The sequence below is a fragment of the Sminthopsis crassicaudata genome, chromosome 2 (assembly GCF_048593235.1).
Source record: "Sminthopsis crassicaudata isolate SCR6 chromosome 2, ASM4859323v1, whole genome shotgun sequence".
Lineage (NCBI taxonomy): Eukaryota > Metazoa > Chordata > Mammalia > Dasyuromorphia > Dasyuridae > Sminthopsis > Sminthopsis crassicaudata.
This window is the reverse complement of record NC_133618.1, coordinates 336,588,412-336,607,248: the sequence shown is the minus strand read 5'-3', so window position 1 is coordinate 336,607,248 and position 18,837 is coordinate 336,588,412. Positions and strand designations below refer to the sequence as shown.

At 38.5% G+C, this 18,837-nt stretch overlaps 1 protein-coding gene across 3 annotated transcripts in view; it reads left to right on the top strand.

Annotated features, from left to right (window-relative positions):
- The first annotated feature begins 5,893 nt into the window (after positions 1 to 5,893).
- ZFP36L1 (ZFP36 ring finger protein like 1) overlaps positions 5,894 to 18,837 on the top strand; it is an 87,015-nt gene continuing 74,071 nt past the window's right edge. The window contains exon 1 of one of the 3 annotated variants that reach the window (XM_074290467.1): positions 5,894 to 5,999. Coding sequence is in view for 1 of the 3 variants with exons in the window: in XM_074290466.1 (XP_074146567.1) it covers positions 7,162 to 7,170 (9 nt within the window). In the remaining 2 variants the exon portion in view is untranslated. Of the gene's footprint in view, positions 6,000 to 6,992; positions 7,171 to 18,837 lie in introns of those variants that run through there. The other 2 variants (XM_074290466.1, XM_074290468.1) reach the window with 2 other exon arrangements.

The window sequence follows — 18,837 nt, the reverse complement described above, 5'->3', positions numbered from 1 at the left end:
TGTTGGAGTCGAGATTCTGAGTCCTATGTTCTGTTAGGGAATTACTGGGCAACTGTCCCTTAGTATAGGGAAGCAACTGAGCAAGAACTAATTGTCCTTTTCAGCTGCTTTTGGTAGTCAGCAGATTTCTGCTAAGTCTTAATACAAATAGAAGCTGTGCCAAATTACTAGCAAACCAGCACCTAATTAAATAAATTCTGTCCCATTTCCCTTCCACTAATACTTGAGATACTGTTTTGTTTTTCACTGATTACAAAGTTGTAATTTAGGAATCAGGAGGTATGAATTCAAATCTTGCCTCTGACTTCCTTGTCTATGAAATACAGGATAATACTTAGGCCCCTGTACCAAGCAAATTGATAAAGATGCTTTAGCACTATAGAAGTGTATTTTAATATATTTTACATTATATAATAATTGTAAATATCCAATATAATGTACTAATACTTTGTATAATATTTTATGTCATGTTACGTAAATGTTTTTAGCTCCATAGAAATATGTTATTCTAAGTAACATGTAATATATTAAGCACTTAGTATGTGTCAGGTATTCTGCTAAGTGCTTTACAAATAGCACCCTGGAAAGCAGGTGTATCCATATGTTACAGTTAAGGAAACTGACGAAAACAGAGTCACACAATTCATTTGTCTAAGGCAGGTTTGAGCTAAGGTTTTTCAGGCCCAGTGTTCTTCGTACTGTGCCTCCTAGCTATCTGGCCTATTAAGACACATTGTATGTCATGTCAGGAAGCCTCCACTGGGATGCCCTGTGTCTTTAACATTTTTGTTACTTTGATAAGGGTATAGAAGCCACGCCCATGAAAATTGCAGATGATAAAGCTGAGCAGAATAGCTAACATAAAGCAATCTAAAAATTTGTTTAAAAAAAAAAGTTACATTTAGTAAAGTCTTGCATTTGGATACAAAAATAAGCAATTTTGCAAGTATAAGATGCACAGGAATTCTGAAAAAAGCTGGGGTTTTAGTGAATTGCAGCTCAAGTCAGCAAAAAATGGGATTGTTGAATTTCAGTAAGAGGAAGGGGCTCAGCTTCTTGCAATAGGGTGGTGACGTCATAGCCCACCGTAATCTCCAGACTTGATCTAGAAGATGTGTTCAGTTGTGAGGGTTGCAGAAAGACATTGATAAGCAGGAGAGTATTCAGAAGTCAGGATTTAAAAGTCTGCTGAAGGAAGAAGATTCATCATGGGGCATGATAGCTGTCTTTTAATATTTACTCTGTTGACTCTAAAAGATAGCTTTTGGGCCAACGGGTAGAAATAGCAGAGAAGCAAAATTTACTTTGAAAATGGGAAAAGTGTCCTGACAAGGAGAACTTCCTGGAAGTGGAATGGATTGCCACCAGAAATAGTGGTTTTCCCATTCTTGGAGGTGTACCAGGACAGGATGAATGATCACACATCTGACAAGCAACATTCTTTTGTGTGTTGGTTGGACTAGATAACTGCTCAGATCCCTTCCAATTCTCAAAAACCTATTTAATTTTTTTTTTTTTTTAAATCCAGAAGCCTAAAAGAACTTGGCATTTAAAACAACAACAACAACTATGGAATCCTATGTTAATCTCTACTCTGTTATTCACACTCAGAGGAAGCTTAGTTGTTAAGGACATAATGTATTAAGGCAGGACTAAAATTCACATGTAGCAGCTGCCCACATTTCTGGCTTTTTAAGGATTAGCATGATAATCCCAAAGACCAGATTTTTTTTTTTTTTTTTTTTAATCACATCCTGGACTCTGAACTTTGTATAGGTGGGCCAGTTAGAGAAGGAGGAGGATTTACTGTTAATAACAGTTGATATTTATATGCTGTTTTATGTCGTCATACTTGATCCTCGCAACAACAACTGTGGGATAGGCATGTTTCTCATAGATCACAATATCACAAATTTAGACTTCTAAGGAAGTTTATTGTGTCTGACACTTTGTGATCTCATGCAAGGAGGAGTCACAATGGGACTCTCCTGAAAAACAACTCTTGGGGTTTTCTGGGCAATCATACCTGTATGATTGGCTATTTCCTACTCCAGCTCATTTCACAGATGGGGAAGCTGAGGCAAACAGAGTTAAGTGACTAGCCCAGGATGATACAGCTTGTAAGTCTAAAGTTAGATTTCCATTGAGATCCTCCTGACACCAAGTTGGCACTCTAGCCACTGTTCTTACTACTTGGCTACTGGAAGGAAGTCATTGTCATTAATTTAGTCAACTAGTATTTGGTAAGCACTCACTGTTTTTCAAGGGACTGTGCTAAGATTTGGGAATACAAAGGTAAAATCACTGGTCCCTACCTTCAAGGAGATCACATACATTCAAATAGAAGATGTTACATACAAACCACTATGTACATATAAAATTGAAAAGTATAAATTAGAGGTAATCTTGAAGGGTTGCAGAAAGTGGGATTTGAGGTCAATTTTGGAGAGAAGCTAGGAGGTAAAAATGAGGAAGAACATTTTAGGTACAAGGGATAGCCAGTGAGAAGGCAGAGTCAAGATGTGTGTGTGTGTATGTATGTATATATGTAACAGCAAAAATGCTGGTGCCATTGCAGAGCATATGGAGGGAAGCAAAGTGTAAGAAGACTAGAAAAGTCCTTTTTAGATCAACTAAAACATGGTTCTCCCCCAATTCTATTCTGGGGCCTTGTCTTTCTTTTATACTATCACATTTGGTCATCTTATCAGCTCCCATGGGTTCATTTATCAGTTCTACACAAAAAATTCTCCGGTCCCTAACCTCCCTTCTGCCCTCCAGTCTTTGAACACCAACAGCCTTTTGGACATTTTGAATAGTTGTCCCATAGGGATCTCAACTCAGCCCCCTCTACCCCACCCCAACTTCGCTTTTGCTGTTGAGGGTACCTCCATTTCCCAGTCAAAATTTTGATGTCATTCTCAACTTCTCACATTCATCCCACATATCCAAACTGTTGCCAAGTCTCACCATTTTTACACTCACATTTATAAATGTCCTCTTCATTTAGATAGCTACCACTCTAATGATTATTTCATACTGAACCTACTGCAATAATTGCAATAATCTTTGCTCGATCTCTTTTGTCTGACATCTCACTCCCTCTTAAATCCATTCTCCACTCAGCTTCCAAAGTGATCTCCTTAAATTTAGAGGTCCGATTACGTCACCCCCTGTCCAGTGCCAATGGCTCCCAACTCCCTCATTTTCCATCTAAAAGAACTGAAGACTAGAGATAACATATAGGTAGTAAATTGCAAAGCTAGGATTTCAAAACCAGCTTTCCATCCTCCAAATGTAATACTGTTACTATAAAGAAATTGAGGTTTAATGAGGTTGTGAATTGCCAGGATTATATATCTAATGAATATCTGAAGCTGCAACCAAAGCCAGGTATGGATAGATCCAAAGGTGTACTTTATCCATTATACCATGCTGTTACATTTTGTAATATGCAGAGCAAAAAAGGCAGCATTTAATCCTATTTTAGGGTTTACTGGGAAGAGATCTGGAAATGGCCATACATTTCACTCATGATCTTGTTAGTCATAAATTTCTGTCATTCATCTCATTGGGTATCCAAGTACAAAAGGGTTAGCACAGCTCCATCCTCATTCCAGGGAGCAAAGACCCTGTCTTCTTAGTCACTGGCACCTTCATTGTAAGGGCACCTTAGATAACAAACATCTAAATCAAACTGATTTGGTATTGATTTTGCTCAGAAATTTACAAGATGAGATTTGAGATGACACTCATCATTTTCCAAGAATTTGTGAAACTTTCTATTTTGGGGAGAGTAAAGGTGGGCTGAAGAGGAGATAAAGAGCAACTTTAGCCTAGATTTATCATATTATGAGATTCAGAAGCCACTTGAAATTCAGGTTTTTATTTTTTGAATCATCTCCTGGTGTCTAGCTTATCTTTCTAATCAAACTTTAAAAAAAATTTCTTTTGGTAACACCACCTATCTTTTTCTGGATTTTGGATATTGTTTGAAATGTGAGGAAAATCATTTATTTTTCTACATTGTATTATTCTACTTGATGTCACCAGAGATTATTATAGATTAATGTGCGTGCGTGTATGAGGACTTTTTTTTTAGCTTATTTTCAAAATACATGCATATAGTTTTCAACATTCACCCTTGCAAAACCTTTTTTTTCTCTCCTCCATCTCTTCCCTCCATTTCTTCTATACATATTTCTACAATTATGCTGCACAAAATAGATCAAAAAGGAAAAAATGAGAAGAACAAAACGCAAGCAAACAACAAAAAAGTGAAAATAATATCTTGTGATGCACCGTCCTCTCTCTGGGTGCAGATGACTCCATCACAACACCATTGTAACTGGCCTGAATCACCTTGAAAAGAGCCACATCAGAAATGATCATAATATAATCTTATTGCCATTTACAATATTCTCTTTGTTCTACTCACTTCATTTAGCATCAGTTCATATAAATCCAGATTTCTCTGAAATTATCCTGCGGACTGTTTCTTATAGAACAATAATGTTCTTATAGAACAATAAATATCATTTATATACCATAACTTATTCAGCCATTCTCCAACAACAGGCATCCATTCAGTTTCCACTTGCCCCTATAAAAAGGGTTGCTACAAACAGTTTTGCACATTTTTTTCCCTTTTTATAGGCCCAGTAGAGACATTGCTGGATCAAAAGGTATGCACAATTTAATAGTCTTTTGGGTATAGTTCCATATTGCTCTATAGAACGGATGAACCAGTTCACAATTCCACCAACAATATTAGTGGACCAGTTTTCCCACATTGCTTCCAACATTCAACATTATCTTTTCCTGTCATCTTAGAGGTTATGAGGGCTCTTTCAATGTGTTCATACTTTCTGGTATGGGTCAGTTTAAAAGGGGAAAATAACTAGTTATTTAAATAGTAGTGAATAAAGTGATACATCTACATAATATATTTACATATTATATGTTTCTCTTTTAAATCCCTAATTATATTAAAATTGATAATAGGGAACCTGCTAAACTAACAGAAATATCACCTAATGTATATATGGAATTCTTAAGTAGTCATATACAGCTATAGGGGGGCTAAAGGGATATTTATTGGGCAGGATAAATAATATATCTTTTTAAGATGTTTGGGGATCTAGAATTCTACCTGAGCCACTGACTTAAACCCATTATTAGGTAGTATCAAGCATTTGTGTTAGTATTTAAGTAATATGCCGAGTATCTGGCCTTCTAGAGAAAATGCCATAATCCAAAAGAATTATTCCAATGATGAGAAGTACAGACATTAAATGGCAGACTGATAGAGGTGATATCTGGAGAGCAAGGAACTGGCTGCAGCCCCTCAATCCCGCTCTGACGTATACTAATAGAATCTTGCTTGCATTTTCCCCTCCTTTCCCATCCCTGATCCCTTGCATGTGAACTCATTAATAGTAATTAGTATCCCAATTTAGCTAGGAGATCAGTTAAAGGAGAGCAGGATTCCAAAGATGTGAGACATAAGCCAGACAAGTTTGTAAGAGAGCAAGGAAAGCAAGATTTAAGATGTTGCAGTGGGAACACTTTGTGATAGTCATTAAGGCACTGACTGCTGGTGGTAGCATGAAAATGCCTACAGGAGGGTCAAGGGTACAGGAAAAAGTAAAGAGGATAAGGGACTAAAAAAAGATAAGATTCCAACCTCTCTTATCGAGCTCTCATATTCTATCATTTTAAAATATTTGGAAAGGGGTCAAATTTCGATGATGTCTCAGTTTGGCCAGTTCCAACTATTATTGATGAAGTAGTCACCCCCCACCCGGCTCAAACAGCTGGCCAGGAAAAGAAGAATGAGGAGCTGGGAAACCCCTGAAGGTAATGGAAAATGGTTACCCTGGTAACTATCAGAAGTTTGGATTGAAGCAGTGAGGGCTGCCAAGAACTGGGAGCTGAATCTCTGGGTCCTGTGATCCTGCTGACCGCAGGAAAATACCATTAAAAGAGAGAATAGAAAGGTAATTCTAACACTTGTACCCTAACAACAATCAAGCTAATGTGTGGAAAGGAAATCAATAGGGGAATGGGGTTTTAATAGGTCATAACAGAGAATTCCCTTTCTCCCAACTGAATTCAGATTTCCCAGGGTTTGTGTCCGAGATTTGAACCAAAAACTGAAAAGGGATGAGAAAAATTTCCGTGATCTTGGAGATGGCACCAAACAAATTTCTGGCCATCTCAGTCCCTCTGAGAGAGCAGCAGTAAAGGACAGGACCATAATCTGTGCAGGAGAAGAATCTGGAGTTGAGGAGGAAGGAAAAACCTCTGAGTTACATGTGAAGGGCTTGTAGGAGCAAGGGTGAATATGCCCCAGATCAGGAAGGCTCTCTCGTGGGCAGAACCTGTGCCCTAATTAGCTAATTTTCAGGCACTGTCTCCCCCGCTTTGGCACCTGGTGCTTGTGGGGTCCTCTCGCCCGGGAATGGAGCCTGTAGCACCTGTAGCTTCTGAGCACAGAACTAAACCACGAGATCAAGAAACAACTTGTGTTTGAAAGGCCTTGGCAAGCCCTCGCCTTTCCCTCTCCCTCAGCTGTTCGTGTTGCCAAACACTGGTAAAGCTGGAAATCTGGGGGAGCAGGAGGTGGGGCAGAAAGGGGGCGAGGGAAATGTTTTCTGTGATCCTGTGGACATCAGGGAGTACTTTTCTAACCATCTGGGTCCCTTTCCTCAATATGCCTAGAAATATCAAGATGAGGGAGGGAGGATGTGAAGCAGCTGGGGAACAAAATTGGAATCTTGGCCATTAACCACTAGAGGGCAGCAAAAACCAGGCGGAATCTCAGTAGAGCAATTAAAGCTTCCGTGAGCATTTCCCACCGCCTCTCCCTAGTTTCAGAGGGACCACCCTGGCCACCCTTATATCTCCACAGGCCTAATAATGCCAATTCTTCTGGACACTGGCACGGAATGCAGACCAACGTTCTAGAACGCTCCAACCCCGGGAGTTCTAGCCCTGGTGTACAGGAAAAGCCAGGCCCGGCAATGAGGATGCTTGGGTACTTTGCTCAGCCGGTGACTTTCTGGGTGAGCGCGGGTTAGCAGGCCCCACGCTGTGCACATTGGCTTTGCTTCAACGGTCCCTTGCTACCCTGACTTTCTTCCGAGAGATGGGGTGAGGATGAACGAGGTGGGAACCCTCTATTGGTGTTGATTACTTTGATTAGCATATTTTGCAGGGCCGGTAGGGGAGGAATGCTCATCCATTTGAGACCTGCCATAGTGTAATCATTTGTTATACCTCACAATGGGTGGTTGGGAAAAATGAGACGTGGAGCTGGGAGAGATCTGCCGGGAGCAGTGCTCCCAGGGTGGAGTGAGGAATTGAACCCAGGATTCCCAATTCCCAGCTTTACCTCCCTGGCTTTAGTTGAACTTTGCCCAGAACCATGTGGCTGGGCCAAACAATGCTTCTCCCCCGGTGGTGTGGGCAGCGCCGCTGCCATTTATTTTCCATATGGTGGATGAGAGAATAGACATTGTGGGAGGTAATGAAGGCTACATGGTAAGTTTTCAGGTTTTTAAAAATAGAGGCTTTCACCCTCCATGATTGCCACGGGACCGAAGTTTGTTGTTCAGTTGTGCTCAACTCTCTGTTGACCCCATTTGGGGTTTTCTTGGCAAAGCTACTGGAGGGGGTTGCCATTTCCTTCTCTGGCTCATTTTACAGACGAGAAACTAAGGCAAATAGGGTTAAGAGGCGTGTCGAGAGGCACAAGGCCACGTTTTGAGTTCAGGTCTCCATGACTCCAATCTCAGCTTACCAAGCCGCATGAAAATAGGAAAATGCTTATAGTATTTGCCACTGCTTAGGATCACAGATTTAGAGCTAGAAGAAATCTTAAGAGTTCATCTCCTCTAACTTCCTGATTTCGTAATTGAGAAAACTGAGGCTGCTAGAAGTGAAATTTCATGGTGGTCTGGTTGCAAATAAGTCACGCATAAAATATGAATTCTGCTCCTGATCCAGCTTTGCTCCTGACATGCTGTGTGACCCTGCATAAGTAACTTCTCCTTCCTGAGGATTCATAGATAATCAACCCTTAAGGTTCCATCTTCCTTCTACAAAAGGCAGATAACCAGCTCAGGAAATTTGAGAATTGCCAACTTATTCTTCCAAATCCTCCAACACTGCAGTCTGGGCTCACTGTCTTGTTCGCTTCCGGTTACCTCTGGGCCAAGTTAGCTGCCAGTTCTTTTGGTGGGGGAGGGGAAAAACATTTCTGAATCCATCTGCTTTGTGATGCAGGGGGAGGAAAGGACCCCCTTGGGAAATAGGACTCAGCAGTTTGCAAGTGGTCAGCCCATGCTGGCTGGGGTAACCACGTTCTCCACGTTCCTAGCATGCAGAATGAGACTGAAAACGCAGGCATCTGGCTGGTTTTAACAGCCACTCCTCCTCATTCCTCTGCCCCAAGGAGAGGAAAAAACTTTCCTTTTCTTTCAAAATAACACAACTTGTTTGTATATCTAAGCCAACAACATAACGACTATTTTTACATGCATCCCAGCAGAAGTGTCTGGGAATGATGGAGCTGGTAAATAAAGTCCGGTTATGTAAACCACACTTTATCTGGAATATTTCAAGTCTCTTGGCAATTGACCTTCCCTTGTTCTGGGCTGTCCGCCCCATCCTCACCCTATCTCCCATTGTCTGTGAGGGGCACTTATCCTTTAGAAATCGCTGCTGGAGGGGGAAATACCTCATCATAACTCAGTGGGGCTGGAAGAAGAGGGTAAAGGCATTTCTATAGTCTTTCCACCAATACTCGTCTTTATATATATATATATATATATATATATATATATATATATATATATATATATATATATATATATATATATTTTTTTTTTTTTTTTTTTTTTTGGGGAATGAGGCAAAGGTCATTTGGGAATGAAAGTTTTTATAACTTCACTCCCTTTTTGACGGGATTACAGACAGGTAGAGCAGGACTATACTGTGGCTAGTTTTGCCACAAACTCCAGCAAAGCCCTTGACATAGTGTCCTATTGTTATCTTTATGGATAATGTGGAGAGCTGTGAATGAAAGTTTAAAATTCACAACTGGCTGTAACTTGATTCAAAGAATGGTCCTTAATAAGTTCAACTCCATATCAGTTTAGAAAAAGTTTTCTAATAGGGTCTCCTGTCACCAAACGGCATGAAAATAGGAAAATGCTTATAGTATTTGCCACTGCTTAGGATCATAGATTTCAAGCTAGAAGAATTGTTTTGTGCTATGCGGATGTTACATATAACATGTGCATATACACACATGTACATGCACTTTTATACACAAATGTGTATAAATAATGCTAGTAAACATACACACGTGTAAATGTGCATGGGTATATATATGTCTGTTAAGATTCACAAAGTTCCTGGGAGATGGATATTATTATTATTATCCTCATTTTATGGACTGATTAAAACCTAGGAAATGTTAAATGACTTGCCCAGGATCTCACAGCTAGTAAATATCTGAGGCAGAATTTGAACGCAGGTCTTCCTGATGCCTGATCAGGTTTTAATATTATTTATCAATGTCTTGGCTAAAGGGCGTATATTTTATGCAAACCAGATTTGCAATTGACCCAAACGAGGAGTAAAACTAATGTTTTAGATGTCAGGTTCAGAAAATGTCTCCATAGGCTAGATGATTAAAATAATAGTAATAATAATAATATTAAAAAGAATAGTCATTAAGATATATGTGGCAATTAAAATTTGTAACACACTTTAAACACATTTAATTTTATCATTACAATAATCCTGAAAAGCAAGTGCCATTATTATTATACCTAATTTAAAAATGAGGAAACTGAGGTAGGCAGAAGCCAATCTGACCTCAGATCCAGTACTTTACCACCTAGTTACCTAAATCTGATCAAATGAAATTTATTTTACATTTTTAAAGTTTTGTTGTCTATTGTTATGAATAAAATTTCAAGAAGGTAAATGTAAAATTCTATATTTGGGCTCAAAAAACCAACTTCAAAAGGACAAAAGAGAAGCAAGCACTCTGGATTTGGCATCAGAGCTGGCTCTGCTATCTACTACTTGTGTATACAGGAGAAGTCACACAACCCTCAACTGAGCCTTAATTCTTTATCTGTATAATACAATGGGGGGGGGGAGTAGAGTGTTGGAGTAATTACAATCTCTGAAGTCCTTTCCATCTCTAAATCTATATATGGCTAAGGAGCATTTGATATGGGTATTTTAGTGAACTGCAAATTTAGTAAGAGTCAACAATATAGTAAACATACACCCAGACACCCCCCACCCCTTCACACACACACACACCGTAACAACTGCAACAAAAAACTTCTTAGCTTAGTCTGTATTAAGAAAGGTTCAGTGTCCAAAATTAAGAGAGATGATATTCCTTGTCTTCCCTGGTCTGAAGTGTTGTGTTTGTTGAGTCCCCATATTTTAGAAAGAATATAGCTAATCTGTAGAATGTACAAAGGCAGATGCCCAGGATGGAAAGAGTGCTGGAGACTATGTTGTATGTGCATGGACTAAAGCTACTCAGGATTTCAACCTGAAAAAAAAAAAAAAAAAAAAAAGGCTCAGAGGACATAACTCCCTTCAAGTATCTGAAGGACTATTTATTATTATTATTTTATAAGGCAAAAAAAAAAAGTGATTTGACTGAGGTCATGTAGCTAGTAAGTGTCTGGTGTAAAGTCAGTTTTGAACTCGGATCTTCCTTATTCCAAGGCTGGAACACTATTTTCCCTGCACTGGTTATATTAAACAGAGATTAGGCTTGCTCTACACTGCATCTCAGCATCCTGTCCTTAGTTGAGGATCATGTCTCATACTTCTCCAGAGTATAATATATGGTGATAATATATGATATGTAATAATATATGAAAATAATAATATTATTATACACACTTTGTCATCTTCAACTCCTCGTTTCCTCCCTTTACATCCAATCAGTTGCCAAACCTTGTTCTCTCTCCTTTCACCACATCTCCTAGATATCTCCTTGTCTATTCCCACAGTCATCCCCTAGTAGAAAGTCTCACTGTTTCACTGGGACTTCTGCATTGGCCTTCTGATTGGCTTTGCCTGAATCTTTCTCTCTCTCCAATCTATCTTTTACATAGCTGTTGCTGAACAGATTTTCCTCGAGCATAGCTAACCTCGTCATTCCTTTGCTCAGTACTCCAGTGGCTGGTTACTATCCTTCTAGGATCAAATAACAGCATGTCCCTGGATAGCTTAAAACTGCATCAGGCTTTTGGAATACCCTATATAAGTTCTTTGGTACTGAAAGCTCTTCACAACCTGGCCCTTTCCGGCTTTTCCTGTTGTCACGTGCTTTCTTCATGCCCTCTGTAATCTTAGTCACACTGGCCTGCCTGCTGTTCCTCAAATATGCTGCTATATATACCTCCCTTTCTTGGTGAGTTTGCATGGACCGTCTCTCTCATAGCCTGGAACACTTTTATCTGTTCATCTGTGTTTCCTAGAGTCCCTCACTTCCTTGAAAATTTAGCTCAAATACCACCTTTGGGGAGGGGGCAGGAAGTCTTTCCCAGTCTTCCCACTAGAATGAACTATATAATAGCTGCTGTTACTGCTTCTCCCTCTCTTCTCTTCCTTCTCCTCCTCCTTGTCTCTTTTTCTTCTTCAACTTCAATTTCAACTTCTACTATTACACCTTTTCTACTATTACTACTACTTTTTCTACTACTTCTATTTCTACCTAGGGTGTCTACATACCTCTTTAAGATTTGCAGAATGTTTTATAAATATCTCACTAAATCCTCACAGCAACTGTGGGAAATAAATGCTATGATTATTCCCAATTTACAGTTAAAGAAATTGAGAGAGATAAAGGTTAAGTGATTTGCCCAGATTTATATTACTAGTGTCTGAGATTGTATTTGAATTCAGGTCTTCTTGACTCTACCTTTGGCCTTCTATCCATTGTGTTCCCTCCTAACAGTGGCAGATATACTAAGTCATTTAACTTGTCTGCCTCAGTTTCCTCAACTATAAAATAGCACCTACCTCCCAGGGTGGTTGTGAAGATAAAATGAGATAATATTTGTAAAATGTTTTCCAAAGCTTAAACCATATTATGGTTGTTCAGGCATTTCAGTCATGTCTACCTCTTTGTGACCCTATTTGGGATTTTCTGGCAGAGATAATGGAATGATTTGTTATTTCCTTTTCCAGGTCATTTTACAGATGAGGAAACTGAGGCAGAGTTAAGTCACTTGCCCAGGGTCAGGCAGCTGGGAAGTATCTCAGAGGGGACAAGAATTTAGTTATTTCTGACTCAGGCTGACCACTCTATCCATTGTGCCACCTAGCTGCCTCCTGCTCTGTGGTGGTAGTCTTTAAAAGTCCATGAATATTAGCTATTTAAAAAGTTGTTAAGGTGAACTTCCTTTTATCATAAGGTATTGTTTCATAAAGGCTAAAGAACAGTGAGACAATAGGATTATATTGTTACACCCACATACTCCCATTAAGTACTGTATTATAGTTGACATAGCCTAACCCACTTGGGGATATGGGTCCCGTATTAGTAATATCTGCTAAGCAGTAACTTTTTTTAGCTGCATCTCCAGGTGCCTTGATATCAGGCTTATCTTGTGTTGCCTATTTGACTATGACAAAAAAATAAAAAATAAAAAAAAAAATAAAAAAGGTGAAAATGATATTCTTTGATCCATATTCAATCTCTATAATGCTTTCTCTAGATGCAGATGGCATCTATCCCACACTTGCCTTAAGTCACCACATATGCATAGACATTTGCACATATATATGTATTTAATTTTCTTGATTCTACTTACTTTGCTCTGAATTCAATTCATATAAGTCTTCCCAAGTTTTTCCTGAATGCCTCATATTTTATATTCAGGAAAGTCAGAGCTTGAATTCAATCTCAGACAAGTCATCTGTGTGGACAAATCACTTAACCTCTCTCAACTTCAGTTGCCCCCTCTGTGAAATAAGGATGATCATAGCACTAACCTCTGTGGGTTGTTATGAAGATCAAATTTATAAATATATTTAAAGCACTTTATAAATCTTAGAGTGATATATAAGCGTTAGTTATTATTCATCTTTATTGTTATTCAGTTTTTTTCCCCCCTAGTAAATTAAAGTACACAAGTGACTTATTCAACGTCACTTAGCTAGTAAGTGTATGACGCAGGGATTTGAATTCAGGAAGATGATTATTTGTAAAAGTTCAATAATATTCCACATCTTTCAACTAATGGGTTTCCTTTTTTTTTATTTTTAGCTATTAAAAAGCATTGTTTTGCATGTTCTGGTTCATATAAGATCTTTCTTTCTTTCTTTCTTTCTTTTTTTTTTTTTTTGACTTTGGCTTCCTTGGGTATATATTGGGTTCAAATGTTCCTACCAATTCATCAGATCCTATCTCCTCTATCCAAGTTTTTGGCATAATTTAATGTCCATATATTTTTGGTCTGTATAGTGGTATAGTGGAAAGATTGCTAGATTTGAAATCTAAAGACCTACATCCAAATTCTAACTTTATTACTACTTGTAGACAAATCACTTTACTTCTTACTCTTTGGTATCGTTTCCTCTTTTCCTAGCCTCCCACCTTACACAAACCCAAACAATTCTAGCACAAGGTCAGTCATCTGTGTCTTTTCGTTGGCATTTTCTGTGGCATTCTCTGAGTCCAAACTTTTATATATATATATATATATATATATATATATATATATATATATATATATATATATATATATATATATATATATATATATACACATATATAATGAGAAACATCCTGGCAGGGAGAATTGAGGAAGCTGGGCCTAGATGGTTCAAGTGCAATCTAACTCTTGCCACTGACATGTATTATTAGCATTAGAATCATGACAGTTAATTCCAGAGCCCAGATGTTTTTGTTAAGATTGTCACAAATCTGAAACAGTGGAGGGAGTTTCTCATGCTGAGAATTCTCTACATTCAAATCTCAAGCCTCCCCTCTACTCTTCCCAAAGATCTGAGCTAGAGACTGGTTAGAAGTAGAAAAGAGGAGTATTTTAGCTTGATGTAAGGGCAAACTTATAAATTACTCAAAATGGGATGGGCTGCTTTAGAACATAATGAATTCCTCACCACTGGAGGTATTCAAGCAGGGGTTGCACACCTACTTGTCAGGGATTTTGTATATGGATTTTATGGGTTGATCTATAACCTCCGAGATCTCCTAGTTCTAAATTTTGTAAACCTGTGATTCTCAGAACTGTTGAAGGCTACCTCTAGCTTTGCTTTGAAACCATCCCAGAAAGATGAATAATCCTCCTTTTTTATTTTTTAACTCCAAAAAATATTCTACAACATTCCTTGAGTGGAGTGTCTTATTCTTAAAATCTTCTAGGTGCTCAAATTCATCTTTTATCAAGTTTTTGAGGAAAAAGACCTCAAAAAGCACCAAATAGTTGTCTCTTTGGTGAGAGGTCTTGGAGGTCCCAGCCTGAGTGAGGCCAGAAAGTTAGGCCTCCATTGTCTTCCCTCTCTTACCCTACTCACTCCCTCAGGATCTCAGACAAGCTCTGCTCTTTTGGTTGTCCCATGCTTTGTAAGTGGGAGGCTTTGGCTTCAGGCAGACAGATTCCCGTTGGTCTTCCCCAGCCCTTCAATTAGTCTTCTTCTTTCTGTCATTACCACCTCCGGGGGATTTGTTAACCTTTTTGCTCCAGGGGGAGGGAAGTCGAATTTAAAACTAGCCCAGACCCTATTGGTTCCGAGAATAGTTGTGGGAAACCAGCAATTTGAAAGCACCCGGGAACGGGACAGAGAGAAAGGAAGGGAAAGCCCCCTGAATTACAAGCTGTTAACACAACCAACTCCAGGGCTTCCTCAGTAGTCTAGGAGAAAAAGAGCCCAGGGGGACAAAGGTTTGAGAATATATTTGTGAATGAAAGAAGGTGAGGAAACCAATCCTTAAGTTGCAATCTTTTGCATTTCCAAATGCATTACAAATTCCAGAATGCAAAAATGCTATTGAAGACGGTTGATCTTTACTAAATTTCTTCCAATCCACCAAGTCCCAAATGAAGATCTTTCTAACAACTTTGAAATGCGGTTTTTCACTTTCTCTTTCCATTTCCCCTTCTCCCCCTACTTCTGGCTGGGAGACTGATAGCTGTACTTTGGGCCTATAGCACTAGAGAGAAAGTCCATGCCTGGATTGGGATAGGTCCTTTGGCAGAAAATAAAATAAAATAAAGCCTGGTTAAAATTATAGTATGATAATCCCACATTTATATAGCCCTAACCTTTAAAAAGTACTCCTTTGTATATACAAGGTCTCTGAGGACAAGGGCTATTTAATTTTTGTCTTCCTGGCACAGGATCGACATTTCATAACTCCTTCCCCCCTATACACTGACTAGTATTTAATGTGTTGTTATCAGAGCCTTATACATCAGAAAACCGAGGCTCTAAGAGACAGAGGAGATCCCAGTGCCTCTTCCACAGACTGTACTCCAATATGCGCTGGCTTCTACAAAAATAGGAACCTTTCTCCACACCAAGATTCAGAAATGTTTCTTTAGTCACCGCCTATGTCTTAGCTGGTGAACTGTTTTCCTAGCCCATCTTTGGGTGTTCAACAAGCCAGTCTGGAATTGTCCTTATTGAAGTCTGGAGAAGGGTCAAGATCAGGACTATCTTCAGATTCTAGGTCACTCCCACGCCCCCAAACAAGGGCTAGGATATAGTCCTTTGTCTCTTTGTTCCTCCTCTCTCAGACACTGCATTAACAAGTTTTTGTGAAGGAAAACAAAGCTGTACATGATAGTAGTAAAAATACATGAAGGCTTAGGACAAATGTGAAATCTGAATTGGAGACCTTTGGCCCAGATGACCCTTCTATTCCTCCACTTATTCCTTGATGAAATTATGAATTCACTATAAATCAACTCCCTATTTTCCTGCTTCTTGATCTGTCTTTTTTTCTTTCTCCCCCACCACCCAAACTTACATTACTAATGCTTTCAGGATTTATCTCCCTTTTTCCCTCCCTCAAAGAGTCAGCTTTCAGGAAAGGATAGGAAATGTATTTAGTGGTATAAATTCTGTCATTTAAATGACCAATACTGTTTTAAAACAACAGTTCTTAAACTGAAGTCCATGAACTTGTTTTTTAAAATATTTTGATAACTGTGTTAGAATTTAATTGATTTCCTTCATAATCCCATGTATCTTATTTTATGCATTTATAAATATTATTTTGAGAAGAGTCTTGTGGGCCACCAGACTGCCAAAGGGGTTCATGACTTGAAAGGTTAAGAACTCTGACTTAAAATGTTCCTCTCAGGATCTCTTCATGCAAAAGTTATAGACTCATAAACTCCCTAGATTTTTAAAACTGGAAGGGACTTCTAGTTGGAACCCTTAATTTTATAGGAGAGAGAACTAAGGCCCACTGAGGTTAGCTTATTGGATATGGGGGAAGGAATTCATGCCCAGTTTTTTTGTTTTTTTAATTCTAATCTAGTGTTCCTTCTACATCACCCTCAGTTCAACTTTTGAATAGAAGATTCTCAACTTTCTGCTTTTGATAAGGAAGGGACTTTAGAGGTCATTTAAACAGACCCCTTAATTTTATAGCTGAGAAAACAGACTCAGAGAAGGATACACAGACATTAGAATTCAAATTTAGATCTTTTTACTTCAAATCCACTATGTTCTACTACACCCCATTGCTTCCAATTGATCTCTGAGTTTTAATAGTGATAATGAGCTAAATGAGTCCATTTTGAGAGCAAGTCTAATTATTAGATATATTTTTATGTTATCTTTTCTTATTATATATTTCTTATATATAACTTCTTTCTTTTGTTCTCCTATGAGTTACACAAAACAAGTCTAATCTCTCTTATTCAAAAATACTTGAAAATTATCACAACTTCTGGTCAAACTTCTCATTTTCTAGTTGTGTGACCTTGGCTAAATCAGTTAATTTCTCTGTACTTCCTACTGATCTGCAAAAAAAGAAATTCTAAGATTTCATTCCATATTTTCCATTGTCTTTTTTTACATTTCCTTAAGTATTTTCAAAGCCATGGGCCAGCCAAACTGGTTAGTTGTAATAACTAACATAGTCTAGGGGTTAAACACTACTGCTAGATTAAATTAATGTAGTCTAGTCTGAAGAGACTAATTCTGGTCCCTTCATTTAGAAAATAAATAATAACACACATCTGTTCTCTAGGTGGAAAAGTAGCAGGAACATGGTGCCTATCACACATAATGTCAGCCTTGGTGCAACTGTTTTTCTTGGTTACAAGAGAGGTTTCGTTGAGGGGCCAGTATGTTGGGAAATATATCAATAAAACTTAAAGAGGATTATTTTAAAGAAATGTTTGTTTATTTTTAATTTTTTATAATAGTTTTTTTTTTTAACAAATCTCTTTCCAAAGAGAAGTTTTTAGCATTTACCTGTGTTCCAAATTTTTCTCCCTCCTCTAGACAGAAGCAATTTAATATAGGTTAAATGTGTAATATAATATAGGTTAAACGTGTGTAAAAGAATTAATTGTTTAAAGTCAGAATTTGGAGCAGTTATTTGGTAGAAAAGGTAGGGAAGAAGGGGAAGAGTCTACTGGAATTTTTCTATATGGATTTCTGTGATTTAATCAAGAAAGGGCCTAAGCTATTAAAAGGACTTTACAATCACTGATTGAGATCTGGAAGGGATCCTTTAAAGGTCATCTAGTCCAGAGGTGTTTATGCTCTCAAGTACAGTTGGAATCAGCTTTAAATGTAACTGAAATATCATTAACAAAATAAATAAAATACCATAATATAGGTAATATGACATTTTTGAAACTAAGTCAATATGTAGGCTGTAGGGATCTTATGTATGGATTAGTGCCCCCTTTCTACTTTAGTTTGATACTACTGTTCTAGTTTATCCCACTCAATTTAAATATGAAGATTATTCAAAGTTACACAGGTAATGACAGATCTGGGATTCAAATTTGGGTTCTTTGCCTCAAAATTTAGGAATTTCTCCCAATTACATATGGTGGGGGAGAAGAGAAGAAAAACTGGGGAAAGAGTAGAGAGAAGGAGGGAGAGAAAAAAGGGGAGATTAGTATAATGTCATTTAGTCTGAAGAGACTTTTCTACTCTTCATTTGGAAGATAAATGATAAAACATATTTCTGTTCTATAGGTGGAAAGGTAGAAGGAATATGGCACCCTTACACATGATGTCAACCTTGGTGCAGGGGAAAGGAGGAGAGAAGAGAATTGCGAACTGGGGGGCAGGGACTTGTAAACAGGTCATACCTTCCTCATATACCAACTACAGGCCCCCCAGAATTCTGGTCCAGAAGCAGGCCCCCCGAGTTACTGTTAAGGGTTTCTCCCTGTCTGCCACTAGGTGGTGCCTTTGCACCATGAGGAAGGGGGCAAAAGTGACAGCTTAGTTTGCAAGATGGGGCTTAATATAGTAACCTGGATTATGGACGAAACATGCAATTTACAAACCTCTCAACCCACCACAGGGGAAACCTCTGAGGCTTTTCTTCTGAGAAAAGCAATTAGGCTAACCTCTTAGGAGAAGAAATTGCATCGCTGAGCTTGTCTGGGAAAGCAAAATATCTCTTCAGGAACAGCCCTGGGGAAGATGGGAGAAACCACCCAGAGAGCTTTTCATCCCAGGGATTTAGACTGTGGCAAGGGGGAGGAGGCTGTGTCTGGGTTCTGATGCTGAGTGTCTTGGGTCTTAAGAAGTAGATCCCCTTCTATCTTTGCCTCTGGA